The 25455-nt window shown below is 40.0% G+C and overlaps 1 protein-coding gene across 1 annotated transcript in view; it reads left to right on the forward strand.

Annotated features, from left to right (window-relative positions):
- Positions 1-25455, forward strand: part of KLHL4 (kelch like family member 4) — a 176105-nt gene that overhangs the window by 136494 nt on the left and 14156 nt on the right. Inside the window, exons 5-8 of the mRNA XM_051967934.1 lie at positions 2982-3194; positions 7464-7650; positions 18356-18580; positions 22689-22851. Coding sequence (XP_051823894.1) covers positions 2982-3194; positions 7464-7650; positions 18356-18580; positions 22689-22851 — 788 coding nt within the window. The remainder of the gene's footprint in view (positions 1-2981; positions 3195-7463; positions 7651-18355; positions 18581-22688; positions 22852-25455) is intronic.

A 25455-nucleotide genomic window follows, 5' to 3' on the forward strand; every position in this document is an offset into this window, starting at 1 on the left:
ACAGACTCAAATTTGAAAATGTGTCATTTAAAGAGGCTATTTTTATCTCTCTGCCCTAAATGCTGATTCCTTCTAATCTAAAGAAAGACTTTGCAGTTAGATAGTTCAGCGATGAACCCCATCACAAAAGCCAAACATGAGAACTTCCTGAGAGATTACTTCAGTTCTTAAAGCTTGAATATTAACGGTTTCCTGCCTGGTATCTGACTCTAGCAGACAAAACATTTTCTGATAAACAGCTTGAGTTTATTTCTGTAGCTCCAAATGGATTTGTCTTCCTTTTCCTATTATGTGACTGAAGCAGTGTTAAAGCAGGATGTGCATTAAAATGCAATGCTGGTGTCCTCTTTAATCCCACCCCGCCCCAGCTATTTTTGTTCATAATGTGCACACTGTTGAAGTAACTGAGAGACATGCCGTAATGAAATGTTTGTGATGTATTGTTTGGTGTTGAATAAGAATCCGAAACTCCTTTATGTATTAAATTACAATTCTAGTGTTATCGACAGAGGATTTCACAAAGGGTACTCTAATCATTGAATGAGTTTCATGAAATGGATGTGCTAGATAGACAAAATTGAGTAGAAACTATAACAGTGACAAAGAAAATATTTAAGATGGAGTAAAGAAGAAGTTTCTTCCAAAACTGACAAGCAAAACTTGCCACTCAGAGCAGAGGCAGTTTGTATCATAGTCTTTAAACTTAATTGAAAGTTTCTTTGCAATTTCATACACTGAGATACTGTGCACGGATAATCCAACATAAAGAAATTTATTTAGGCCGATATACAAGCATCCAGACTTCATTGATTCAGTCATTATGACTCATTGAACCCAGTCCCTCTTCTACTACTCAAGCTTCTGGCAGAAAATATTACAAACCATTTTAATAATAATAGTAATACTTTCTAGAAACGATTTCCATCCTTTTCTTGGAGAACTTTGAGCACACAGTGTGGCATATGCTGTCAGACATGGTCATTGTGTTGGTTGGTTTTGCTAAAGTGTTTTTTTTTTTTAACAAGGTGTTACTGGGGAAAGTACAATGGGTAGGATCATTGTTGAGGAGAGAGGTAGAGAATATAGCTCAAATGTTAGCAATACAACTTTCAAATTAGATTACAATAATATTAATAATTCTACTTATATAGAGATTTTAATGTTTTAAAGTGCTTTAACATCTCTGTTCCTTATTACCTTATTTAATGAGTGATGCAATAAGGTAATAAACTTAGCCCCTTTTTGCAAGGTCTCTTTTTTTGTTTTTACTACTCAGAAGACTAGTATGAGATACGGAGACTATAGGCCTAGTAGTGTAGCATCCAAATCCTCTCTTGTTCTGGTATCTACCTAGTCATATTTCCACATTCTTAGAGTTCACATTTCTTCAATCCATAGAACCCTTGAATATTTAATGACTGAGTAATAGAGGAACAGATGTAGGACTCCTCCCCCGTCCCCCAATTTTACATTCCATATTCTTTATATACAAGCTGTGGGTTGTATGCCTGGTACTATAGAAAACAAGCTATTGAACCTTCATGCAAATCTTCATCATGAGCCTTAACTTTTGAAATCTACACAATAGATCTCAAACTCTAATAAGTTCTACTAGACTGGAAAGACTTGGAGGCTACAGTCAGGGACAGAGATAGAATGGATCATCCAAGGACCAGCCGACCAATGTACCCAGAGTCTTATGGCCTTTGGGTTCCCAAGCAAGAGTTTTGTTTCTGGTCGCAGAAATATTCAATGTCATTCCTCAAATCTTACTGTTTTGTAGAGGGAACTGAATCAGATTTATTAAAAAAAAAAAGCCATGGTAATTGATAAATGATCAAAAATATGATTTGTGCCCAAAGGGCTATAAATTCATGCATATCCTTTGACCTAACCACACCACTACTTGAGATTCAGGAGAAAAAAAGGAAAATTACCTATATGTACAAAAAATATTCATAGCAACTCTCTTCACAGGGCAAAAAGGACTGGAAATGGAGGGGATGGCCATCAATTGAGGAATGGCTTAATAAACTATGGTGTATGTTTATGATGTTCTAAGGGAAATTCTGAGCAGGATGTTTTCAGGGAAAAAAAACCTGGAAAGTCCTCCATGAACTCAAGCAAAGTGAAACGAACCATATACAACATAATGGTATTGTTCTGGGATGACCAATTGTACTGCTATTCTCATCAGTACAATGATCCATGACTACTCTGAAGGACCTATGATAAAAATTCCTATCTATACCCAAAGAAGGAAGGAAGGAACTGATTGTGTCTGAATACAGATTGAAGCTTTTTCTCTCTATCCTTCCCTCCCTCCCTCTCACTCTCCTTCCCTCCTTTCCTCCCTCCTCGCCTCCTCCCCCTCCCCCCCCCCCCCCCCCCCCCCATATCTCTCTTTCTGGATATATGTTTTTCCCCCACAACTTGACTTTATGGAAATGTTTTACATAACTTTACAAGTAGTTTCTTAATTGTGGGTGGGGATAAGGAAGAAAACCTAGAACTCAAAAATTTTAAAAAACAAATTTTTTAAAGAACTGGAAAAGTATTAAAATAAATTTAATTTAATTAAAAAAAGAATATTAGGATTTTTTGCCTATGAGTCTTTCTGCCTCAAGTTTCTCCCCACCTCATTCCATTCTCCATTTAGGCACTAAACTGGTTTTCCCTAAAGTGCAAGTCACACCCCTACTCAAAAACTCTAGTAGCTCCCTGTTGCTTCTAAGATCAAATACAATTATCCTTTCCACATTGAGGATTAGGGGCGTGACGTTTTTGTGATGTGGAAAATGTACATAACTTAGTATTGGTTTTCATCATTTTCATGCTTTGCCTTTATTTCCCTGCTTCTAAAATTGGATCACTTTATCTACCTCATAGGCTTATTCCCTTCAAATGTTTTGAGATGTACTATTTTGATGTGGAGTTAAAATGTGTTTAGTCTCACTAAAATAACTTGCTTTTTTTTTAAGGAACACTTCGTAGAGGTGATACAGAACCAGGAATTTCTTCTACTTCCAGCTAATGAAATTGCAAAACTCATGTCTAGTGATGACATTAACGTGCCAGATGAAGAATCTATATTCCATGCTTTAATGATATGGGTGAAGCATGATTTTCAGAATAGACAACAACACCTGGGAATGCTGCTATCTTTAATCAGACTGCCATTACTTCCAGCACAGGTAAGGAAATAGATACAAATAACTCTAATCATAATTCCCAAATTGGGAATAATCCAAATCCTTATTAATCTATAATTTAAATTTAGGGAAATTTAATTCAAATTAAATTCAAAATTTAAATGTGCATTGGAGGTATCATACTGGACGATTTATTTTCTACAAATTATTAATTTATTATTAATTTATTGTATCTTCTACAACAGACTACGTCTTTGCAATCACATTGACTAAAGTTTATAGTGAGTATAATTGTAGAGATTAATAATTTGTTAATTTATTATATCTTCTACAACAGACTACATCTTTACAATCACATTGACTAAAGTTTATAGAGAGTATAATTGTAGAGATTAATAATTTGTAGAAAATAAATCGTATGGAATATAAGATCCCACTGTGTACATCGCTGACTATGTATTTGATTTGGTAAAATAAAATGCTGCCTTAAGAGGCTCTCCTCCGATACCTTCAGTGCACATCGCAGAATCATCCCAGATTCTTTGAAAGATTAAAAAATAGAGAAAACCTCTTCCCCAACCCTCTAATTACTACTATAAAATGAGACATAAAATAGAGAAATATATGCTTGTTAAAGGTGTTTGCCACTATCATGGAGGATATTCAGTTTGGAACAAAAGTGGAAAAAGACTCCCTGTAGATGCTGAGGTTTCTTCACGTTCCCATTGGCAAATGACATTTTGCTAATAACATCTAGAACTAGAATACTGAAAAGCCTCCTAAACTGAGATTCAAAAATTTCTCAAAAGAGTTCAGCCTAACCATTCACATAAAAACCTAAGTGGATGAAGAAAACTTCTTGTCTAGATTATTATGCTACATAGTTGAATGGACACCCCGTAGAGCTGGTTTAACCATACACTAATATAACTAGTTTAACAATATCTCTGACAGACACTATGTATGAACAGTGAAGTTGCCCCAGAATTGAATAGGAGAAGGAGAGTAGTTGGATTGTTTCTAGGAATCATGCAGTGCTTTTTATGTCCCGAAGCTTCCAGCTGAAAGAAAGGCCCGATTTTTTTTGATATTATTGTTCTTTTAGTGAAGTTGTATGACACTGAGTCATAAAATAGCACAGTTTCTGAAAAATTAAAATTATGAGTCACCCAAAGGGCACTGGAGTGATTCATGGTGGGTGTGAGTAGGTTGCAAGACATTATCATTGAGGAATCACACAGGAGAAGTGGCGTAAAATGATATCAGAGAGCTCGTGAGCAGAAAGTGAGGTTTAACTGATGAAAAGCCTACATGTCTCATTACCACCCACCCAATATCAAGAAATCCAAAATGCTCCTGACATGGTAGATCAACAACCTATGGAAGATTTATGTAAAGACGTGATCAAGGGTCATACAATGAAGAGTGAATATGTTTTGCTCCCCTACATCACTAACATCACAGATATGTCAATGTTCAGAAGTGTCTGGACCTGTGGTGGTAGCAGAGTGATAATATTAGTACTCCATCCCACCTGCGTCACATCGAGAGTTAGGTGCTCAATTCTAAGCATGACATTTTAGGAAGGATATTCACAAGTTGGAAAGAGTTTAGAGGAGGGTCATGGGAGGATAAAGGGCCTTGAGATGCCATGTTGGGGATATGTGGAAGGAAGCGAGGATGTTTATCCTGGAAAAGACAGAACTTAAGGGGTTACATCTTCCAAGGATTTGAGGGGCTGTTACTTGAATGGGGGCTTGAATTGTTCTGTCTAGTTTTGAAGGGTAGAACTAGGGTCAATGGATACAAATTGCAATGATTTAGAATTGATATGAAGGAAAAGTCCTAGAATTAAGGCTATCAAAAAGTCAAATAAGCTGCTAGAGAGCAGGAGGGGATTTTTAAAAAAATGTTTTTTATTATATATTTTATTTTATTTTATAATAACTTTATATTGACAGAATCCATGCCAGGGTAATTTTTTTTTTTTTACAGCATTATCCCTTGCACTCGCTTCTGTTCCGATTTTTCCCCTCCCTCCCTCCACCCCCTCCCCTAGATGGCAAGCAGTCCTATATATGTTAGATATGTTGCAGTATATCCTAGATACAATATATGTTTGCAGAACTGAACAGTTCTCTTGTTGCACAGGGAGAATTGGATTCAGAAGGTATAAATAACCCGGGAAGAAAAACAAAAATGCAAATAGTTCACATTCATTTCCCAGTATTCTTTCTTTGGATGTAGCTGCTTCTGTCCATCATTTATCAACTGAAACTGAGTCTTTGTCAAAGAAATCCACTTCCATCAGAATACATCCTCATACAATATCGTTGTTGAAGTGTATAATGATCTCCTGGTTCTGCTCATTTCACTTAGCATCAGTTCATGTAAGTCTCTCCAAGCCTCTCTGTATTCATCTGAGCAGGAGGGGATTTGACCATTCCTCACCTCTGTATTCAGTAGAGGTCATTGAACCAACGGTGGATAGGGTCACCACGTGGCAGGTATCCAGGAGAGGGGAATCTTATTTAGCTACTGGCTAGACTCTGAAATTGCTTCTAAAGAGATTTTATGATCCTATGAATCATGAGCCTCAAAGGCTACATCCAGTCATTACTTAGACACAGTATTGATAAAGATTCCTTCCTCTTACCATAGGGGAAGGAGATCCAAAGATAATCCTTTTATTTAATACATCAGATTTCAGTCCCCTTCCTCACCAGAGTTTCAGAGGACAGGAAAACAGACTGCCCAGAATTCCATTTCTGTTACGTTCTGCTGCCCTTCACCTAGGTGAGGAAATGAGAAGCAAAGCAGCCAAAAGAGAAGCCTTAGCATTGAGGCCCAGGAGAAGGAAGCTAGAATCCTGGAGAGAAGTCACTTATGTTGGGCTTTAACATCTGCAAAGTACTTCCCGTATGATAGCCCATTTGATCCATAGAGCAACCTGTGAAGCACATGCTGTTATCTCCATCTTACAATTGAAGAAACTGAGACACAAAAAGGATAGTCACATGGATATTAAAGTATATGAGGTGGTATGTGAACCCTGGTTTTCCCAGCTCCAAGTCCGGCACCTATTCACTGTCACCTAGAAATGTAATCCTGACCAGACAAGTTGAGGAACTATGTCGGGATTGAGAGCTGATCATCATGGTAACAAATATCTGGGTCTTCTGAAGAAGTGATTCAGTATTAAGGAAGTTCTTTGGGACTCACTTGTCCCAAACCAACCAATCAAACCCTCTCTTTTAGAGGGGATTTAAGAATATTCTTACTCTCTGTTCAGTTGATCTTCCTAAAATGCAAGTCTGTTACTCTCATCCCCAGTCTTTAATCAGCAGGAATCAGCAAGTTTAGAAGAGTGGAGGCTTTGGAAGGAAAGACATAAAGTTCAGTTTGAGACCTGTTAAATTTGAGATGTTTCCATGGAGCATGGGGAGAAATGGGACGTGTGTGTGTGTGTGCATGCATGCACAAAGACACATTTTATATTTATATGTCATATATATTTGAAAGCCAACTTTTGAAATGTTAGTTGAACCCATGAGAGCTTATGAGTTCATCGAGAGAGACCCTATAGAGGAAAGAGGTAAGAGGGTCTAAGACAGAACCTTGGGGACCACTCAAATTTGAGACACTGAGAATTGGTCACACAGGTAGGAGGAAAATCAGAAGAGAGAAATGTTAAGAAAACCCAGAGAGGAGAGAATGTCTGGAAAGAGAGGACTGTTAACAGGGACAGCTGCAGCATATAGGTCAGGAATGATTGGGGCTGAAAAAAGACCAATAGAGCCATGGAAAAATCATTGCTAACTTTGGAGAAAACAATTTCAATTTAGTGATGAGATCAAAAGCTGGATTTCAGAGGGTTAAAGAGTGAAGGTAAGAAGTGAAATTTGCCAAAATGGTTGTTGTGAGGATTGAGTTAATGTGTATAAACCTTATAATGTCAACTGTTTTCATTATCTCTATTTTTCTTTATCATTTCAATAAATAAAATATCTTCTTTCTTAGAGTTGGAAAACTATATCTGTTTTTGGCTAGAAGATTGTCTAGTGAGTCCAATCCCTTTATTTTTGCGAGTGGAAGCCCATAGTGGGGAATCGATTTCCTCAATTAGAAAGAAGTTAAGGTCACAGTATTTAAAGTGGGCACATTTGTATTTCTAAATCACTGCTGTGATTGCGAAGAGGAATGACTGCAATTTCCTGGAAATTTCTTTCCTAGTAGACAGTCTTCATGAGTTGTTCATAATAAACCCCTTCAGAGTCCAGGAAGTCCACATCATACATTAATGTTTTCCAGTTACTGGCCGATCTTGAGAACAGTACCATGTTCGTGCATGACCTGGAGTGTCAGAAGCTCCTGATGGAAGCTATGAAGTATCATCTCTTACCAGAGAGAAGGTCCATGATGCAAAGTCCTCGGACCAAGCCACGGAAATCTACAGTTGGAGCCCTGTATGCAGTGGGAGGCATGGATGCCACTAAAGGTAACTGGGGCAAATGTAGAAAAGGAATCTCTCAAAACTGTGACTTATGTCTGAGGAACAAAATCCTGGTTGGCAGGAAGGAAGGGGACAAAGGACACTTTTGTCTCTCTTTGGAAAATGTTAGAATTTTGCCCTTTTTTCCATCACCATCATTTCTCCTTTTACTCCCCCTGAGTCCTCCCTTGTAACCAGGAAGTACTATTGAGTAAAATGAACCAACTCATGGGTCCTACCTGCCATTATATGTCTCTTTCCTTACCTATACTCCTTTTATAAGAGGGACGGGAGGCATCTTCATTGGCAATTCTGAAGACAGACTTGGTCACTGAGATGGTAAATTCACTAGACATTTATTAAAAACCTGACTTGCGTGAAGGGAAATAGTCCCAGCCCTCAGGGAGCTCCCATTCTCATGATTACATTGATTAAAATTCTTTTGTTCTCTTTCATATAATTGAGGTTATTATGTAAATTTTTCTCCCAAATTAAAAAACAAAACACTTTCATGCAAATATGCCTGAAGCATATTTTCAAAAATGCAAAGCATTGCCTTTGGTCTTTATGTTCCAGTTTTGTTCTAGAATTTAGAGGTCTGAGAGAACATCTACTCATGGGGTTCTTTTCCTAAGGCCATGAACTTGATTTTTAAAAAAATACCTAGAGAAGTGTACTTTATTCTTCTATATTTCCTTTCTAATAATGTGTAGTATTTCATTTTATGCATTTAAAAACCTGATTCTGAAAAGGTGTTCACTAAAATGCCAAAAAGGCCCAGGACACAAAGGAAGAATCCCTGATTGATTCCAAACCCCTCATTTTACAGAGGGGAAACTGAGGCCTAGCAAGGTCAGGTGGCTTGATCAATACACACACACACACACACACACGTAGTAACAGAGCTGAAATTTGCACTCGGGTCTTCAGACTCCAAATCTGACCAGTTCTCTTTCTGCTGTGCCAGGGGGTTGAAAGATATAACCAAAAGGTTCTCCAAATCTTACTCAAAACTTGCCCCGAAGTCCCAGATGGAAGCCCTTAAAAGGCTTTGGGAAAGTTACAGTTGAGGAAATTGAAGGTAGTGTCAGAAGCTAAATTTGAACTTTCACACTCCTGACTCCAGGCCTAGAGCTCCATCCACTGTATGCCACTGAGATGCCCAATCTGAGGAAGCCTAAGGTCCTTAGGCCAAACTCTGCTTTGAGATGCTTATAAAATTCAGCCCTGGAAGAAGATAAGGAGTTGAAAGAGGGTTGAAAGCATCTGAGTTCCAGGCTCCTCCTGCAGAGTGTTTTTTGAGCTTCCTCCTCTCCTTGACCTCTCTCAAGTGTGCAGAGAAAGCGCACTGACCCCAAAGCACCAGACCAGGGAACCCAAAATATTCTACTGGGTTAACTCTTAGAAGCCTAAGTTTAAATGGAATACAGTCAATAAGTCTTAGATTTATTACAAAAAGTCAACTTTCTAAGTACAAAACAACAATAATAACAGTAATAAGAGGCCATGTGCAGTAGAAGCCACAGAGATGGCATGGAAGCCAGGAAGACCTGGTTGGTGTCTCATCTCAGATCCATGTGGGCTCTGTGACTTTAAACAATCCTCTACAGCATTCTCAGAGCTCTGGGAAGTTCTTTAATATTAAGTAAGTTATAGAGACGGTGCTAATCTGCATGAGTAGAAGGAGTCTCCTTACCTGAGTTCTCTCAAACAAAGGAAGTTGCAGATCTTGTAATATTTAGCCCTATACCACAATATTATTTAGCAATTTATATAGTGTTTTAAGATTTACAGAGTGCTTTATGGATGGGATCTCACTTAGTCTTCACGACAACCCTCTGAAGTAGATGATATTCATGAAGGAGGCAGCAATTTGTCTGAAAAAGATCTGCGGGTTCTCGTGGAGCACAAACTCAGTATGAGTCAGTAGTATGATGTGGCAGCCCAGAATGCTTCTATAAGGGGTGGAGCTGTACTGAGAGGAATAAAGAAATGGCAGTCCTCCACAGTCCTCTGTCCTATTCCAATCATATTTGGGCACCACATTTGAAGAAAGACATGGATAAGCTGGAGAGTATCCAGAGGAGGGCAATAAAAATGATGAAGGGTCTTCAGTCTATCCTGTGAGGATTGGGTGAGGGGACTGGGAATGTTCAGCCTGGAGAAGAGAAAGTAGAGCAGGGAGAAGGTGGACCACGATGCTGTTTTCAGATATTTTAAGCCCCCTCCTCTGGCCTCAGAGGTTAAAATAAAGAAGGGTGTTGGGGGTGATGGGACAGAGAACAGGAAACCCTTAAGTATTCGAGTGACTGTCATGTGGGAGGTGGGTTAGATGGAGGGTACAACTGGGAATAATGGGTGGAAGTTACAGAGGGGCAAAGTTAGCCTTCATGGCAGGAAAAACCTATTGGTCAATGAGAGCTGCCTGAAAGTGACCCAGGCACTGTGCCTCAGGGGAGGGGAGCCCTTCCATAGAGGACTGAAGGAAGCGGCCACAAGGGGGTGTGTCCTGGCACACCATGGGCCTCTCTTTTGGCCATGGGGTGAAGCAGACCACTGACTTGGCAGCCAGGCCTTCTGATTCGAGAAGCCTCTTCTTCTAGCAAGGTCACAGAACCTTAGAATGAGAAAGACCCTTCGAAAGCCTCATTTTGCAAATAAGGAAAAGTTTCTGGGGAATTCAGATATTCCTAAGCTACAATTCTTCCTTAGACATCCTGGGCAAGTCATTGCACCTTTTGAAGCCTCAGTTTCCTCATATGTAAAGTAAGGATAATAACACCTATGTTCACAAGGTTGATGTGAGATTCAGATGAGATCATAAAAGGCCTTTGCAAAACTTTGTATTCCTCAGATGGCCCATTTATACCTTGTTTATACAGAGCTCCTTGAAAGTGATATCTCTAGTACTTAGCAGTAGGTGTTTAATAAATGTTTTTGACTGACTGGGAACTAGTATCATGTTAGTCAGGAAGATATGGCCGGATTATCCCCGTTTTTAGTAGCCAGTTGGGTCGGTCGTCACAAGCCACTTTGGTACCCATCGAGATGAACCCACTTCAATGCTTTCAGCATCAAGCAGATCTTCGTATGTGTGTCTAATCATCCCCAAAGGATTTTGCTGTCAGAAAGCTGCTCTTTTCTCTGTTAGCTGTGTCACTAGAAATTGGACAGCCTAATTAATGGCATCGCTTTGAACAATAGCTTGGAAATGTAATTATTCCCAAATCTTGTCCACTCATACCATGGAACTCTTGGTCTTTAGAAGAGAAGAGGTGAGGGAGATGCTCTAATTAAGGGTCAATTAGTAACTTGCAATCTGATTCCATTTTGCCAAAAGGGGAAAATGGGAATAGCGTTTGAGCCAGTTCTTTCTGCAGGGTTTTCGTTGAAGTGTTATTGTTGCTGTTGCGATTGTGGAGGACAGTCGTGTCCGGCCCTTCATAACAATTTGGGCTGTTCTGGACAGAGATGCTGGAGTGACTTGCCATTTCCTTCTCTAGCTCATTGGACAGATGAAGACTAGGAGGCACATAGTGAAGTGAAGTGACTTGCCCAGGGTCAAAATGCTAGTATGTCTGAGGCATACTCAGGGAGGCAAGTCTTCATTAGGTTGAGTATTTGATACGAAGGGGCAGCTAGATCATGTAGTGGCTAGAGCGTCAGGTCAGGAGGCAAATGAGAGCTTACGTGTAAAGCACTTGGCAAGCTTTAGGAGGCCCAAGACCTATCAGCATTTTGACTTGAGACTTGAAGAAGACAGTGCAGATCCCACTCCACCATCCCCTATGTGTAAAATGCTCCTCCATATTTTCCATAACCATAGCCCAGCAGAGCCATCCAGTGTGCTGCTGGAAGCCTTCTGTGCTTTACCAGAAAAGCCTCCAGAACATAATCCCTTCTAAAGTGGAGAAGAAAGAGCTCTGGATTGAGAATCTTCGTATCTGGGTTCCATTTCTAGTCCTTCTTCTAGTTAACTGTCTGACCTTAGACAAGTCACTTCCATGAAGAAAATGAGGATAATCTTCTGAGTGTAATTCCATAACTACTATTCCCACGAGCACATTAATGCAAAGCTATGGATGAGGGGTTGTGGGGAAGCCTGATCTGATTAGAGCAGAACGGGGGCCCGTTTTCAGAGCATTGCCTGGTTAACTACTGACACCCGAACATTTATTTTTCTAACAATTGCCACTGAAAGAAGCATATTCCTGATTTACACTCTTTTTCAAATCTGTTTTAATGAACATCTGGATTTCTTGTTCGTGTCTTTGCAGTTATCTTTTTCAAAGCATTTCAGGGGCTTTATAGTGATACAATATCCACGTGAAAAATTGCAAAAATAGGACAAGGTTTCAGTGCTCGGCCCATTGTAGGTGGCTGATGTTCGTTTTCAGACGGAAGAAAAGATAAGGGGGAACCAGGGAAGGGGCAGGATATAGGCTAATATGCAAGTGTTTTTGACTTCTTTTGAAAACAGATCAAGGAAACTGCTAAAACAGATGTATTCTAAAGTGCAAGTATCCTGGGGAAAACAGGGTTTTGGGTTTTTTTTTTAATTTGTTTTTGGGTTTGTTTTTTTTTAAACAAATCAGCTAGAAAATCAGGGCTGAGGAGAAGTTTCAAGTTGAATGAGGGAGCAGTTTTTGTAAGGGTTTGTGGCTCTTCTGGTGGGAAATCTGAAATGCCTGGCCAAAACAAAAGAGATCCCAAGCATTTCTAATGAGAGGTGTGCTTTCCTGAATAGTCTCCATTATGAGAGGCCAGGGAAGGAGCCAGATTTTAGGAGCCAGCTATAACACAGATAGGCGGGAGCCACAAGGGGAAGTGTGGACGGGCATGTTAATGGGCAGAAGTATGAACAGACATTGAAAATCAAGGTTACGTTCCCACAAACAGTCATAATGAGGAATGTTTATTTCTGAGGCAAGCGGGACAAAACATCTCCAGACAAAGTGTCAGGTGGGACCTCGTGGCAGGGGGCGAGAGTGGAGAGTGGACATCATTCTCTCTGTGCAGGAAAAACAGAAGCTCCAGGATGCTGGCATGAGGTTTCCTGTTTTAACTAATTATTCTTGCTAATTAGATGCTAAGTGATGTTGTTTCTGTGTTGCTGAAGGCCTCCAAGTGCTACCAGCACCCTCTAAATTGGGCACCCTGGAACAAAGTGCCACCTACCCATCCTAGTTGTGGTGCTGTCTACTAGTCACAAATGTCTCCAGCGAGAAGTATAAGATAGATGTTCCCCTCTGCATTGACTACAATTACTGGGGTTTGAGGGAATTTTTAAAGCTGTCATGGAACTACCAACTAGACTTTCCCTAGGTAATGTTGTTTTAGGCTATTTTCAGTATAAGAGTAATATCCTTAGGGGCCAGCTAGGTGGCGCAGTGGACAGAGCACCAACCCTGAAGTCAGGAGGACCTGAGTTCAAATTTGCCCTCAGACACTTAACACTTCACACTTCCTAGCTGTGTTACCCTGGGCAAGTCACTTAACCCCCATTGCCTCAGGGAGAAAAAAAAGTAACATCCTTATATTTGTAAGATTTATGACTCTTTCCCTCCCCGTTTCATGATGAATTAAAGTGGCATTCTAAGAAATTTCACTCACCAAAATAATTAGGAAGAAGAAGACTGGGGAAAGAAGAGACAAGAAGATAGAGTGAGGGTGGTCAGGGAATCGCAAAAGGAGAAAATAGATGCTATTTTTAAAAAATTCATCTGACTAAAATGGATTATTTAAACAATAGATAAAGGGGATGACTGCTACCTCTTTCTTTAAATCTCGACTGCTTCATCCGTACAGATCCTGAAAGAGTTAAGTGCTTATTGATTAACTCATCAGTACAGTGGTGCTAGGGGCTTTAATTAGTCAGACTTTGCCTAGAGCTCTCTGCTTACAGCAGAGAAGCTAAGCTCTTCTTGACTTGCCTTAACTACAAATTAATCCTTTAAAAGATAGACCAGCAAAAAGGGGAACCTTTAATACGCATCTGAGTCTCATCATTCAGGATGACTTGGTAGTTGGGGATCTCAGGAAGAAGTGACTACTCCAGTTTAGAATTTAAATGAGGCGACAATTTCAAAGGATTCGTGATGAAAAACGCTATCCACCCCCAGAGAAAGAGAGAGAAGCGATGAGTTCTATGTGCAGATGGAAGCATTTTTTTCCTTTTAGTTTTCTTGGGGTTTTTTTGGTTTGTTTTTGTTTTTTTGCAACATGACTAATATGGAAAAATGTTTTGTATGACTTCATACGTGGGAAGCTTTCCTTCTCCATGGGTAGTGAGAGGGCTGGAGAGAGGGACAGAATTTGGAGGAAACAAATAGGGGAAGAAAGGAAACCTGTGTTTACTCTCATCTATGCCCTAAATTTTAGGGAAGCAAATTTCAGAGAGCTCAGAAAAAACAGATTGGTCGATCACCCTGAAGAAAACTTTATAGGGGAACTGGGATGGGAAGCTCTGAAGAATGAAAGTCTAAAGATACAAGGAGAACCAGTTCTATTCAGGCAGAAGTGGGGAATTACCTAAATAGACTGATGAGGATGCACAGGAATTAACCAAGTTAGATATTTAAAGATTTTAACATTTTATTGACAGCTTTTGTTTTTATATGACCTACATTTTCCAACATTTCTTTCTTCTTTCCCCAGCCCAGAGAGCTGTCCCTTATGATGAAGAATAAAAAAGAAAGAACAGACACAGGCCCATGCAATTAATTAGCTGGCAAAATAGAGCATTGGACTTCAGCGTTAAAGGGACCAGAGTTCCAATCCAGCCTCAGATGCTTCTTAGCTATGGGACCCTGAAAAAGTCACAATCTCTCTCAGCTTCAGTTTCTCATTTATAAAATGGGGATAATAGTAGTACCTCCAGCTGAGAGGGTATTTATGGGGGTCAAATGAGATATCTTGAGCAAAGTGCTTTGCAAACCTAACAGGCTGGCTATTATTAACTAATGAATATATCATCCAAGTCCGTCAATATCCCACCTCTGCAAAAAAGAACTAACTCAGATTTTTTTAAGACATGGAGAAAAGAGGGAAGCAAGGGCAGGTGATGGAAAGAATATGAAATCATGGCTGGAGGTTAGAAGTACAGCGTCAGTAGCACAAGTATATTTTCCTTGAGACTGTGGAAGAAAACTAAGCTCAACACAAAGCATTTTTTCTCCTTATTTGAGAGGTGCAGAAAGAACTGAGGCAATCTGATAGTGGAGTTACTGTCGTTGCTGTTTAAAAGATTATTACACAGCGCAGGACTGGAGCAGGGCAGATGTCCTAATTAAAAAAAAAAAAAAAAAAAAAAAAAAGACAAGAGACCAAAGCCGGCAAACTATAGGCCAATGAACTTGATTCAAATTCATGGACAATCTAGACTCGGAGGGAAGATGATAGTTATCTTCAGGAATGTGCTGGATTGGGCTCCTTGCCAGTTGTTAATCATGTTAATAATAAAGATTAAACTAGGAAGTACATTGTGCATACATTTGTCCCCTAAGAATTTACCGGCGCTACCTTCAAGTGTTTATCTTATGGGTGCTGGAAGGGCATGGGGAATTTTTGCTTGGCCCCACAGGACCAGACTGGAGCAGTGGCCGAGCATCATTTATGGGAGAATTTCCATTTTGGGTCAGGAAAACACAAACAGGGACACCTGGAATGCTCGGTTTGGGGAAGGGGTGCTTTTTTTCCTCAGTGAAGGTTTCCAAGCAAAGGCTAGCAGCCTCTTTGTTTGATATTCTGCAGTAAAGGTTCTTGTTCAAGCGTGAGCTAGAGAACATTGTAAAGAGAAACACTTTTTTGGAAAGACATCCATACACAGTGATCAACACAGTGATAACCATCCTTCCAAATGACCAGTGATGAAACACACTACCCACTTCCTGACAGAGGCGTGGGATGCAGAGTGCAGAATGAGACGTGACTGATTTGGGAATTTGTTTTCTTTGATTATGCATATTTGTCACAAAGGTTCTGTATTTTTTAATGTGGAGGAGTGGAAGAAAAAGTAGATTTTTGTTCATGGGAAAAAAATGTGTGATTCAAAAATTGGGGGAAATGAAAGAGAGAGAAAAGAAACGTTTGCTAATTAAAAATGCAATGAAAAAAGTCTCTGTTGCACTCTATGGCCTCTGGGGTCTCTTGAAGAGCTCCCAGGGTCACAGAGCCCACTCCTTCTTAATGCAGCTCATTTCACATCTTAGGGCACTAGAACCTAAATTAGCTTTGACTGACAAAAGATCAGGGGGCGACTGAATGCCTGGCAGGGAGCAGTACAATTTTCTAAGGCAGTCAATGGCTATAGCCCAATAAATGAGAAGAAAGGAGGCCTCTATTAGTATAGAAAGGACTAAATGCCTCAGAACTCTATCCTCCTAATTACAACCTTTGCAATATAGTCATGGGCAAGGGAAAGGACCGACACTGGAGGTCCCTTTGATCTTCGATTTTAGTCCTAGCTCACTAATTTTTTGTCTTTAAAACATGAAGCAGCCCATAAATCACCATGCTAAATGAATAGAGATCGTTAAAATGTGAGTGGACGGGTACATAGTTAGCCATAGGTTCTTGTTGTATGGTATATTTGTAATTCAATTCGCCAAACCTTATTAGATGCCTACTATGTGCAAAGCACTGATTTAGTTTACTGTGCTTTCAGTGACTCAGTATGGACAAAACCCTTTAATTGGGGCTTAAAATTTGGATTGAAAAAGCATTTTCCAGAGGACTAGTAGACACTAATGAACCTTCTCCTAAGCCTCATCGTGGGTAGCAAGAATAGGATAAAATACTAATTTCTCTGTTTGGGTTTCACTGTCCTTTGCAATCTGATTCCTCTGGTCCATCTTCTCAGACTAATTCCCTAGTTCCCTCCCATACGCACTCTAGATATTAGCCTGACAGGCTAACTTGTTGCCCCTGAATGTAGCGTTGTATCTCTTGCTTCTGTATTGCCACAGAACGTTCCATTTCTACTTCCTGGGACCCTGAACCCCCAACTGGTAACTACTCCCTGTCCCCAAAATGATTTTGTATATGTTTATTATTGGCTTTTCTTGGGTTTTGCCTAAGTAGAATGTAAGTTCCTTATTGCATTTGTATCGCCAGGGCCTAGCACAGTGCATGGCCCTTGGTAGGTGCTTAATAAATTTTTGTTGACTTGACTTGAGTCATCGTCCTAAGTATTAACCAAAAGCCCCGTGCTCATCACAGGCAGCCTGTCTTTGTTAATTCAACCATTAGGGTTCCCCCAATTGACCAGAAGGGTCTGATCTACCCTTCCAGTATTGTCCATTGGGATGTCTGCAAGCAAACCCACTCCTCCTGAGAACAGTAATAGGACTGACTGTACAACCATGGCAAAAATCACTAGTCATTCTCATACTCCTCCTCCTGTCCTGATGACACACCCAGATTCACGTGGCAGGAAGAGAAGGACTAGACAGCAAAGTGCTCAGAGAAGAATAAAAGTTCATTGGGAGATTACTGAAGTGTGCAGCCACTCTTAGCTCATATTTATGTGTTACTTGATTATTTCTCAAGCGTCTTCCTGAGAACAAGCTTGCAAGGGCCGAAATACAGACATTATTATCCTCATATACAAAATGGAGAGATCTAGAGAGGTGAAATCACACGATTAATAAGCAATAGATTAGGGCATGAACTCTTGCCTTCTGCTTCAAATGTATGCTTCTTTCTGCCATCCCATGCATATAACATAACATAAATATTCCATAGTTTGCCTACCATACAGTTGTCAGTCTGGCATCCTAACATCATCCTCATTATTGCTTCCATTATCCAGTGGAATTTTGAGGAATGGCATTTTTTTTTTTGCTCTGACATTACCTGTTTTAATAGTATTTTTTCCAATTATGTAAAGACAATTTTTAATTTCATTTTTACAAAATTTTGAGTTCTAAATTTTTCTCCCTCCTCTGCCCTCTTCCTAAAATGGTAAATAATTTGATGTTATATATGTGCAACCATGTAAAATATTTCTATAATAGTCACAGTTGTAAAAGAAGAAACAGACCAAAAGAAAAAAAAACATGAAAAAGATAAAGTATGTGAAAATAGTATGCTTCAATGGGCATTTAGAATCCATCAGTTCTTTCTCTGGAAGTGGACAGCATTTTCTATCGTGAGTCTTTTGGAATTGTCTTGGATCATTATATTGCTGAAAAGATCTACGGCATTCATAGTTGATCATCCCATAGGTATCTGTTACTGGGACATACAGATACAACTAATATTTAGTGTAGCACTCCAGAGAATTCCTGAGCTGCCAAGAGCATGCTGGAATGGGGAAGGAAGCACTGTTCAATAGTCAGAAGTAATGGGAAACTTCCTTCTGATTGTTCCAAGTACCCCAGCCCCTATGATTTTGCCGTCTAGACCGTGGCATTTTATTAGTCTGCAGGGGACTCTAGCAATTAGGCACATTTGCAAGGATGCTTAGGAACCCTCATGGCTAAGTTGCCAATAAAGTATTAAGTATATTTTGCTGGACTTGTCCTTTCCATTTCTGCTTAGTCCGGAGCTTACCTGGCACCTTCCCATAGGTTGCAGGATCTGATACTTTGTTTTCTTAGATTTCTATTACCATATGAGAAATTATATGCTACCTAATTATCATGGGGGAAATGTACAAATTCCATTCTTAAAACAGGGATGATAGTTATGAGGCTCATTTTTTCAACAGGCACAACCACAATCGAAAGATATGACCTTCGTACAAACAACTGGATACAGGTCGGTACCATGAATGGTCGCCGGTTGCAATTTGGAGTCGCAGTAATTGACAACAAACTCTACATTGTGGGTGGAAGAGATGGTCTAAAAACCCTGAATACCGTGGAATGTTTTAATCCCGTGGCCAAAATCTGGTCCGTCATGCCTCCTATGTCAACTCATAGACACGGTCTGGGTAAGTTAAATACACAAACTGTAGTCTTTTATCTAGAAAATGGGAGTGAGCATACAGTAGAAACTGGCTGTGACACTAGTCATTGCAAGAATTTGGCTAGGGCGTGAGTCAGATAACGAACCACAAGTTTAAGAATCCGTAATTTTCTAGGTGTGAGAATACCCTTCTCTGCTGCAGATCACAATGCCTCTATATCTCTGTGGGTTGCCTGACCTAAAATTAGTCAATACTTGGTAGCTGACTTGGTGCTGAACAGCTCTGAATTAACCAAGCCTGGTCTTCAGACAGTGGACATGTGGTCCATCGTTAGGCCTATACTAGAAACCTTTCCCACTTGCTTAGGAATTTGCGCTCTACTGGCACAGTCTTATGCACAGATGAGCCATTAAAATAGGATTTTGGTGGAGGGGTTAGCTAATTTCTCCCTCCCAGAAAACTTTGGCCTTTTTTTTTTTTGGCCAGATCTGGGTTTTACCGATAGAGGGAACTCTTTGTGAGAAAGTGCCTCCACTTGGTGTAGTAAAACTGCATCTACTGCATAACCTAGAGCGTGAAACAGAAAGTTGCCTGGAGTTCTACAGATAAAGTGACTTAGCAGTGTGCCTGGCACACAGTAGGTGCTTAAAAAGTGCTTGTTGACTTGATTTTGCCACAGTTACACAACCAGTATGTTGTCAGAGATAGGACTTCAACCCAGGTTTTCTTGAATCTGAACCTGCCTCACTTTGTCACACTGCTTGTTAAAAACCCAAGGTCATCTCCATTCCATGATGAGATTGGAGTAGGATTTTAGTGGAGGGAGGTCCAATAATAACCCTTCCCCAAGTACTACATATAGCAGAAACAAGATGTAATATTCCATAGTTTGCCTAGGATATACTTGTTAGTCTGGTGTGCGGATACAATCATTACTGGTTCTGTTTTCCAATGAAAACTCTGAGGAGGGACATATTGAGAAATTTGAAACAACGAACATCAGAAGTCTATCATGGGAATATAAGTAAGTGGGATAAGGAAGCTGTCTCTAGGTGAATGCTGTTCCTTTCCCCATAGGGACAAATCTGCATTGCGGCAAAGTCGCTGGGATGCAAAATTAGACCAGAACATATTTAGGAAGAATGCTGCTATTGGAAGGAACCCTGAATTATCTCTCCCCCACCCTTCACACAAAAAGGAAGGTTGGGATTCATGGTGGTCACTTCCGTATAAGGCCCTACTCATTTTAAAACAGTCTCAGCCTCCCCAGGATTTCTAGAAAGAGAAACTTATTTCTAGACTGCTGGGATATGGACCCACATCCTTAGACCCGGGATGATATAGAGAAAGCATTTAGTGGTTGTTTTCAAGAATATCTTTCTTCACTCTCGATACATCAGGACCACTGAAAAGCATCAAATATAAAACTATACACTGACGTAAACTGAATTTTTTTTATTCCAAATATATGAACCTGGGGCATTTATAACCCACGAGGTTCGCTCATTCAGAATCTTGATTTTCATAATCATTGCAAAGCAGTTCGTTTCTTGCATCTTGAGAAATGACTAATTTGTCAAATGGGACGTTGTGAAAGACATCTCTATTAAAGAAAAGTCACTTCAGTACAAAGCTGGGTACAGGAGAGGAATTGGAAAATATGGTTGAAGATTAGAAAATGAAAGATGTCCAAGAATCACATAAAATATAGAATCCATTTAACAATCATCCAGTCAAACCCACCCTTTTTATAGATCGAAAAACTGAGGTCTAAAGAGGGCAAGTGACCAACCTTATATCATACATCTTATAGGAGAGGTAGGCCTCACAGTCAAGTCATTTATCTCCAAGTCCAGCAAGCGATCTTGCCACTATACAACATCTGACAGTTTCTCAGTTTTCTTCCTTGTATAATGCTTTTCTCTTCATTTACTGCATTCATGTATGCTACAGGTCAAAGCATGTCTCATCGAACATAATTAATAGTCCAATCTTATTATATTCAGGTTTTAACACTAATTTTACTCATTAGGAAGAGGGTTCTTTAAGGCAGCATTAGAGCAGGGCCTGGTGCTGGTGATCATAACGCTAGCCTTACCATGTCTTCCCTATAAAGAGGTTTCCTCTGTGTTTGCAATATGTAAAAGACAAATCTAGCCTCGATTTCCTCTTTCAGAAAATATGAAACGTTATCTTCGTTCTGCACAAATATTTCAGCTTTGCCTGATGAATTATTTTTGCTTTATAAGCGTCAAATTATTCACTAAACACTAAACAGAAGTCAGCCATTGCCTAGCTTAAGCATTTCTATCCTAAATAATTGTCCAAAGAAGTATTCGATGGAAAGTTCATTTATCAGGACAGAAAATCACAGACTCATAGGGTTTTGTCCATATACAGAACCAATACAGAGCTAAGACAGTAATTCAAAGGGAGAAGCCTTCCATCGAGGAAAAAATTCTCAAATGTTCAAGCTGCAGTGAACCTCTTTCAGACAACTTCTCTGATTGCAAGTTGTCCTTTCTGGTGAGAGGGAGCGAAAGCATCTCAGGTGAGCCGGCTTCTCCTCCCGAAGACCTTCCATCACATTTGCAGCAATCTTGCCCATCCCCTCATGTTTCTGAGAGCTCTTCCCCAGGGTCACTCCCTGCTGAAGCTTTCATCTCTCAGTTGTTTGTAAGACAATCTAAGCTATGCCATCCCACATTTTATAGAGGAGTGAGGTCAAGACATCTTAAGTGACTTATCCACAGTCTATCTCAGACTAAATAGCAAAATTAGTACTAAAGCCCACACCTCTTGACTCAGACTCCATCCCCAACACTTTTCTCTACATACCAGAAAGTTCCATTTGAACTGAATTATTCTAATTGGTTACCTGAATCAATACTGTTACCTGAATCAGTAGAATACACTGATTACTCAGACCTCAGTTTCACTGTGTTTGTGTAGACATAGCAACTCCATGGAAACAAGAAATGAGGGAATGAAAGAAACGTCCTGATCAGTGTCACTGAGGATGTAGATGAGGTAATAGTGAATGTCCAGCAAAGGGAAGATATAAAAAATGTAGGAAGCAGATAAACCAACAATATTCATTCCTGGAGAAAGGAGAGGCAGTGCAAGGAAAGGCCATCTCCTACTCAAACCTGGAAAATTACCCATTCCCTAGGAGCAGCTAGATGGCACAGTGGATAGAGTACCAATCCTCAAGTCAGGAGGATTCGAGTTCAGATTCAGTCTCAGACACTTAACATTTACTAGCTGTGTGACCCTGGGCAAGTCAATTAATCCCCAATTACCTCACAAAACATTCACCATCTGCAGAGGACCCAGTCTCAGATGGATCTTCACAAGACAAACTCACACAGATCTTCCTTGTAGACAAAGCCATATCTAAGATCTGAGGCTGAGGAAGCCATGACCACCCCAAAATGGCGATGCCTTCCTTCCAGTGAGCATGGCCCAGATACTCCAACTGGGGCAATTAGTGTCCACCTCTTATAAAGTTGCCCGTCCGACAGGTGGAGGTGGGAGGCGGTTTCCTCCACTTCTTTTGGATTGGATGGGCTAGGATGCCCATACCTATTGTTTATCTCTCACCATAAGATCAGCCCGTTTTTTTCATTTATGCATTGATGGTTTGACAGCCTTTATATCCCAGCTTCTTAAACTCTGGGTCATAACCCCATATGGAGTCTCATAACTGAGGTTGCAAGATTATGATTATCAGTAAATGTTTGATTTATAGCCTATTTTATATACCTGCAGTCACATTAAAATTTGAGACAAAAAAGGGTTGTGAATTGAATAAGAAGCCTTGCTTTATACCATTTCTCCCATACAATTCATTGTCCTAGGGGAAAAATGCCCTCTACATATTGACATTCCCAGAAAAGGCAATTCTACAAGCTTCCTTGGCTTCATACAGTTTTCAGTAACGATACTCTTCCACGAGACATTCGTTATGCCTAAACAAATTAGGGGAACACCTTTATCTTCCGATGAATAATGGAAGATTCTTTGAGAAATGAAAGCCAAATCTGAAGTGGGCAGTTACTTCAAAAGGGATATGCTAAACACGGGGAAATGTCAAATCTAGGGAAGGTTCTAAACTGTTCTCTTCCTTTAGGGGTGGCCATGCTTGAAGGACCGATGTATGCTGTTGGTGGCCATGACGGATGGAGTTATCTTAATACTGTAGAAAGATGGGACCCTCAAGCACGGCAGTGGAATTATGTCGCTAGCATGTCAACTCCTCGGAGCACAGTGGGTGTCGCAGCATTGAACAGCAAGTAAGGAAATCCTTTCAAGCTCATGTGTGTGTGTGTGGGGGGGCTACCAATCCTTTCATTTTCCCCCCAAATTTTAAAGAAAGTGAACTTTGCAAGGCCCATGTTTTTATTAAGTTGAGGATAAAATTGATGGGAAAAATGATGAGAATTACATCGATGTATATTGTCTTTGCATTTTAAAATCTGTTAGCATCAACGTTGCAATTTTCCTATGACATGTGAAGTTGATTGCATTGCTATACGGTATGGGTGTTTTTAGATTTTTTGTTAACTATTACATATTTCCATTCAGACCTAAGATTTCACTGATAAATTGAATATCCTGCAATGAAATTGTTTGCCAATAGAGATCACCAAGTAATCTGCAAATTTGTCTTTGTAGAGTTGCCTGTGGAAAGGGAGAGCTTAAAAAACTTGCCCAGAACCACAAAGGCAGGACTTGAACCCAGGGCTTTCTGAGCTGGAGATTAGCTTTGTCCATTCTGTCATGCTGCCAATCATTATTTTAATATCCTATTTTCTTTTAATATCCCATCTTCAGCCACAATGAGAATAAATTTTCCTCAAGAAAATCCTGTGTGGTATATGATATTATTATTACCATTTCACAGATGGGTAAAATGAGGCTCAGTTTAAGTGGCCAAATTCATAAAGCTACCATGTATCTGAACTGGGATGTAAAGCCAGGACTTCTTGAGTCCAAATCCAGCACTCCCTCCACACTACCTCACCACCTCTCAGATCATGCATTATATGCATCCTTTATCTCCCAGCTTCTTAAACTGTGGTTTAAGACGCCATATAGAATCTCCTAACAATGTGTGGGTCACAAAATTATGATTTATCATCAGTAAATGTTAGATTTGCATACCTATTTTATATGCCTATACACCCATGGTCATATAAAATTTTCTTGAGTGAAAAGGGGTCATTTTCTTGAGTGAAAAAGTTTAAGAAATCCTGCTTATAATAATCCATCAACAAGGCACTCATAAGGAAAGAAGCTTCCCGATTTTCGGCAAGTAACATTATACTAGGTATCTTTTATCATTATGAAAACACGATTATTTGAAACTTTTATTTGATTGAACAGTTTATAGAACAGTTCCTCTTTTTGCCATATAGAAGCTCCCATCATCATTTCCTGTATGATGTGCCCATTTCTTTCCCAATGGATGCTTTTCCCTTAGACCAAGATCAGCACTGGGCCTACAGAACAGCTCTTAAAGTCACAAAGAGGGTGGAATGGCCTGGGCTTCAGAAGATCTTGATAATATTTGTCCTCTTGACACTAGGCTTAAGATAAATTCTCTTTTCTCTTTCTCCTCATTCACAAAGGCACTGGGCCTGCCCTCCCTTTAGGTCCTTATGATCTCTTGCCTCTACTATTGTAATAGCTTTGAATTGAGCCTCCCTGTCTCAAATCTCTCCCCTTTCCAATTTATCCTCCGGAGAGCTTCCAAAGTGATATTACTTATAAGCACAGGTTTCCTTGTCACTCCCCTCTTCAAGAAATTCCACTGGTTCCCTGTGGCTTCTAGGAAATTGCAATTTCTCTTTCACCCTCTCTCCCTCTCCTTCTCCCTCCCTCCCTTTCTTTCACTTTCACCCCACTCTGTTTACTATTTAAAATCCTATGCAATCTGATGCTAACCTAATTTTCCAGCCATAGACAGACTGATAGAATTTTTAGATTGTATTTCATAATTTCATATTGTATTTCATATCACATATGCCCCTTCATGTTCTCTGAATTTCACCCAGGCTAGCCTGCTTGCTTTCCCTGTATGTCATACTTTTATCTCCCATTTCCATGTCGTTTCACGAGCCCAGAATTCTCTCACTGCTCCTTTTAGCATCAACCCCTCAAATGAGGGCTCTCCTCGTAATTCTACTTATTGGAACCTGTTCTTCCCCACTCACTTTGAATTTATTTTGTATGTATTTTCTTTTACTTTGATTTCCTTGTAGGTATTTTCTATTTATGTGTCTGTGCACATGAGATCCCCCCCAGTAGAATAGAAGCTCTTTGGTGATTTGGTTTTTTGAATCTTTTTCAGTGGAAACGAGCACACTGCTTAGGCCATAGTAGGTGCCTAATAAAATCGTTGTTGAGTTAGTGAACAAATGAATAAATAAATGACTTGCACGCTTTGTGAGATTAGATCTGAATGACAAGATAAGAGCTGGACTTCCACCATGTTGTCTCTGTATTCAATTAATAAGATAATCGGGAAGAAATATGTACCTTGATACCTTCCAGACTCTGATCTGCAAGAGAAAAGAAAGTTCTCCAGAAAAGTAATGGCTATCTTGTTGAGTTGCTCTCTTAGGCCAGACTCTCCAGGCTGTCCTGCTAGGTTGGACTGTCTTGCTAGGTTGGACTCTCCTGCTGGGCAGCGCTGACCTGCTAGGCCAAACTCTCCTGCTGGGTCAGGCTGTATTGTTAGGTCGGGTGTTCTACTAGACCAGACTATCTTACTAGGTTGGACTCCCCATCTAAATCAGGCTGTTCTACTAAGTCAGACTGTCTCACTAGCCTCGGCTATCCTGTTAAGTTAGACTGTCCTGCTACGCTGGGCTGTCCTACTAGGCCAGGGTAAC

This window comes from Antechinus flavipes, chromosome X (genome assembly GCF_016432865.1).
Source record: "Antechinus flavipes isolate AdamAnt ecotype Samford, QLD, Australia chromosome X, AdamAnt_v2, whole genome shotgun sequence".
Taxonomy (NCBI): domain Eukaryota; kingdom Metazoa; phylum Chordata; class Mammalia; order Dasyuromorphia; family Dasyuridae; genus Antechinus; species Antechinus flavipes.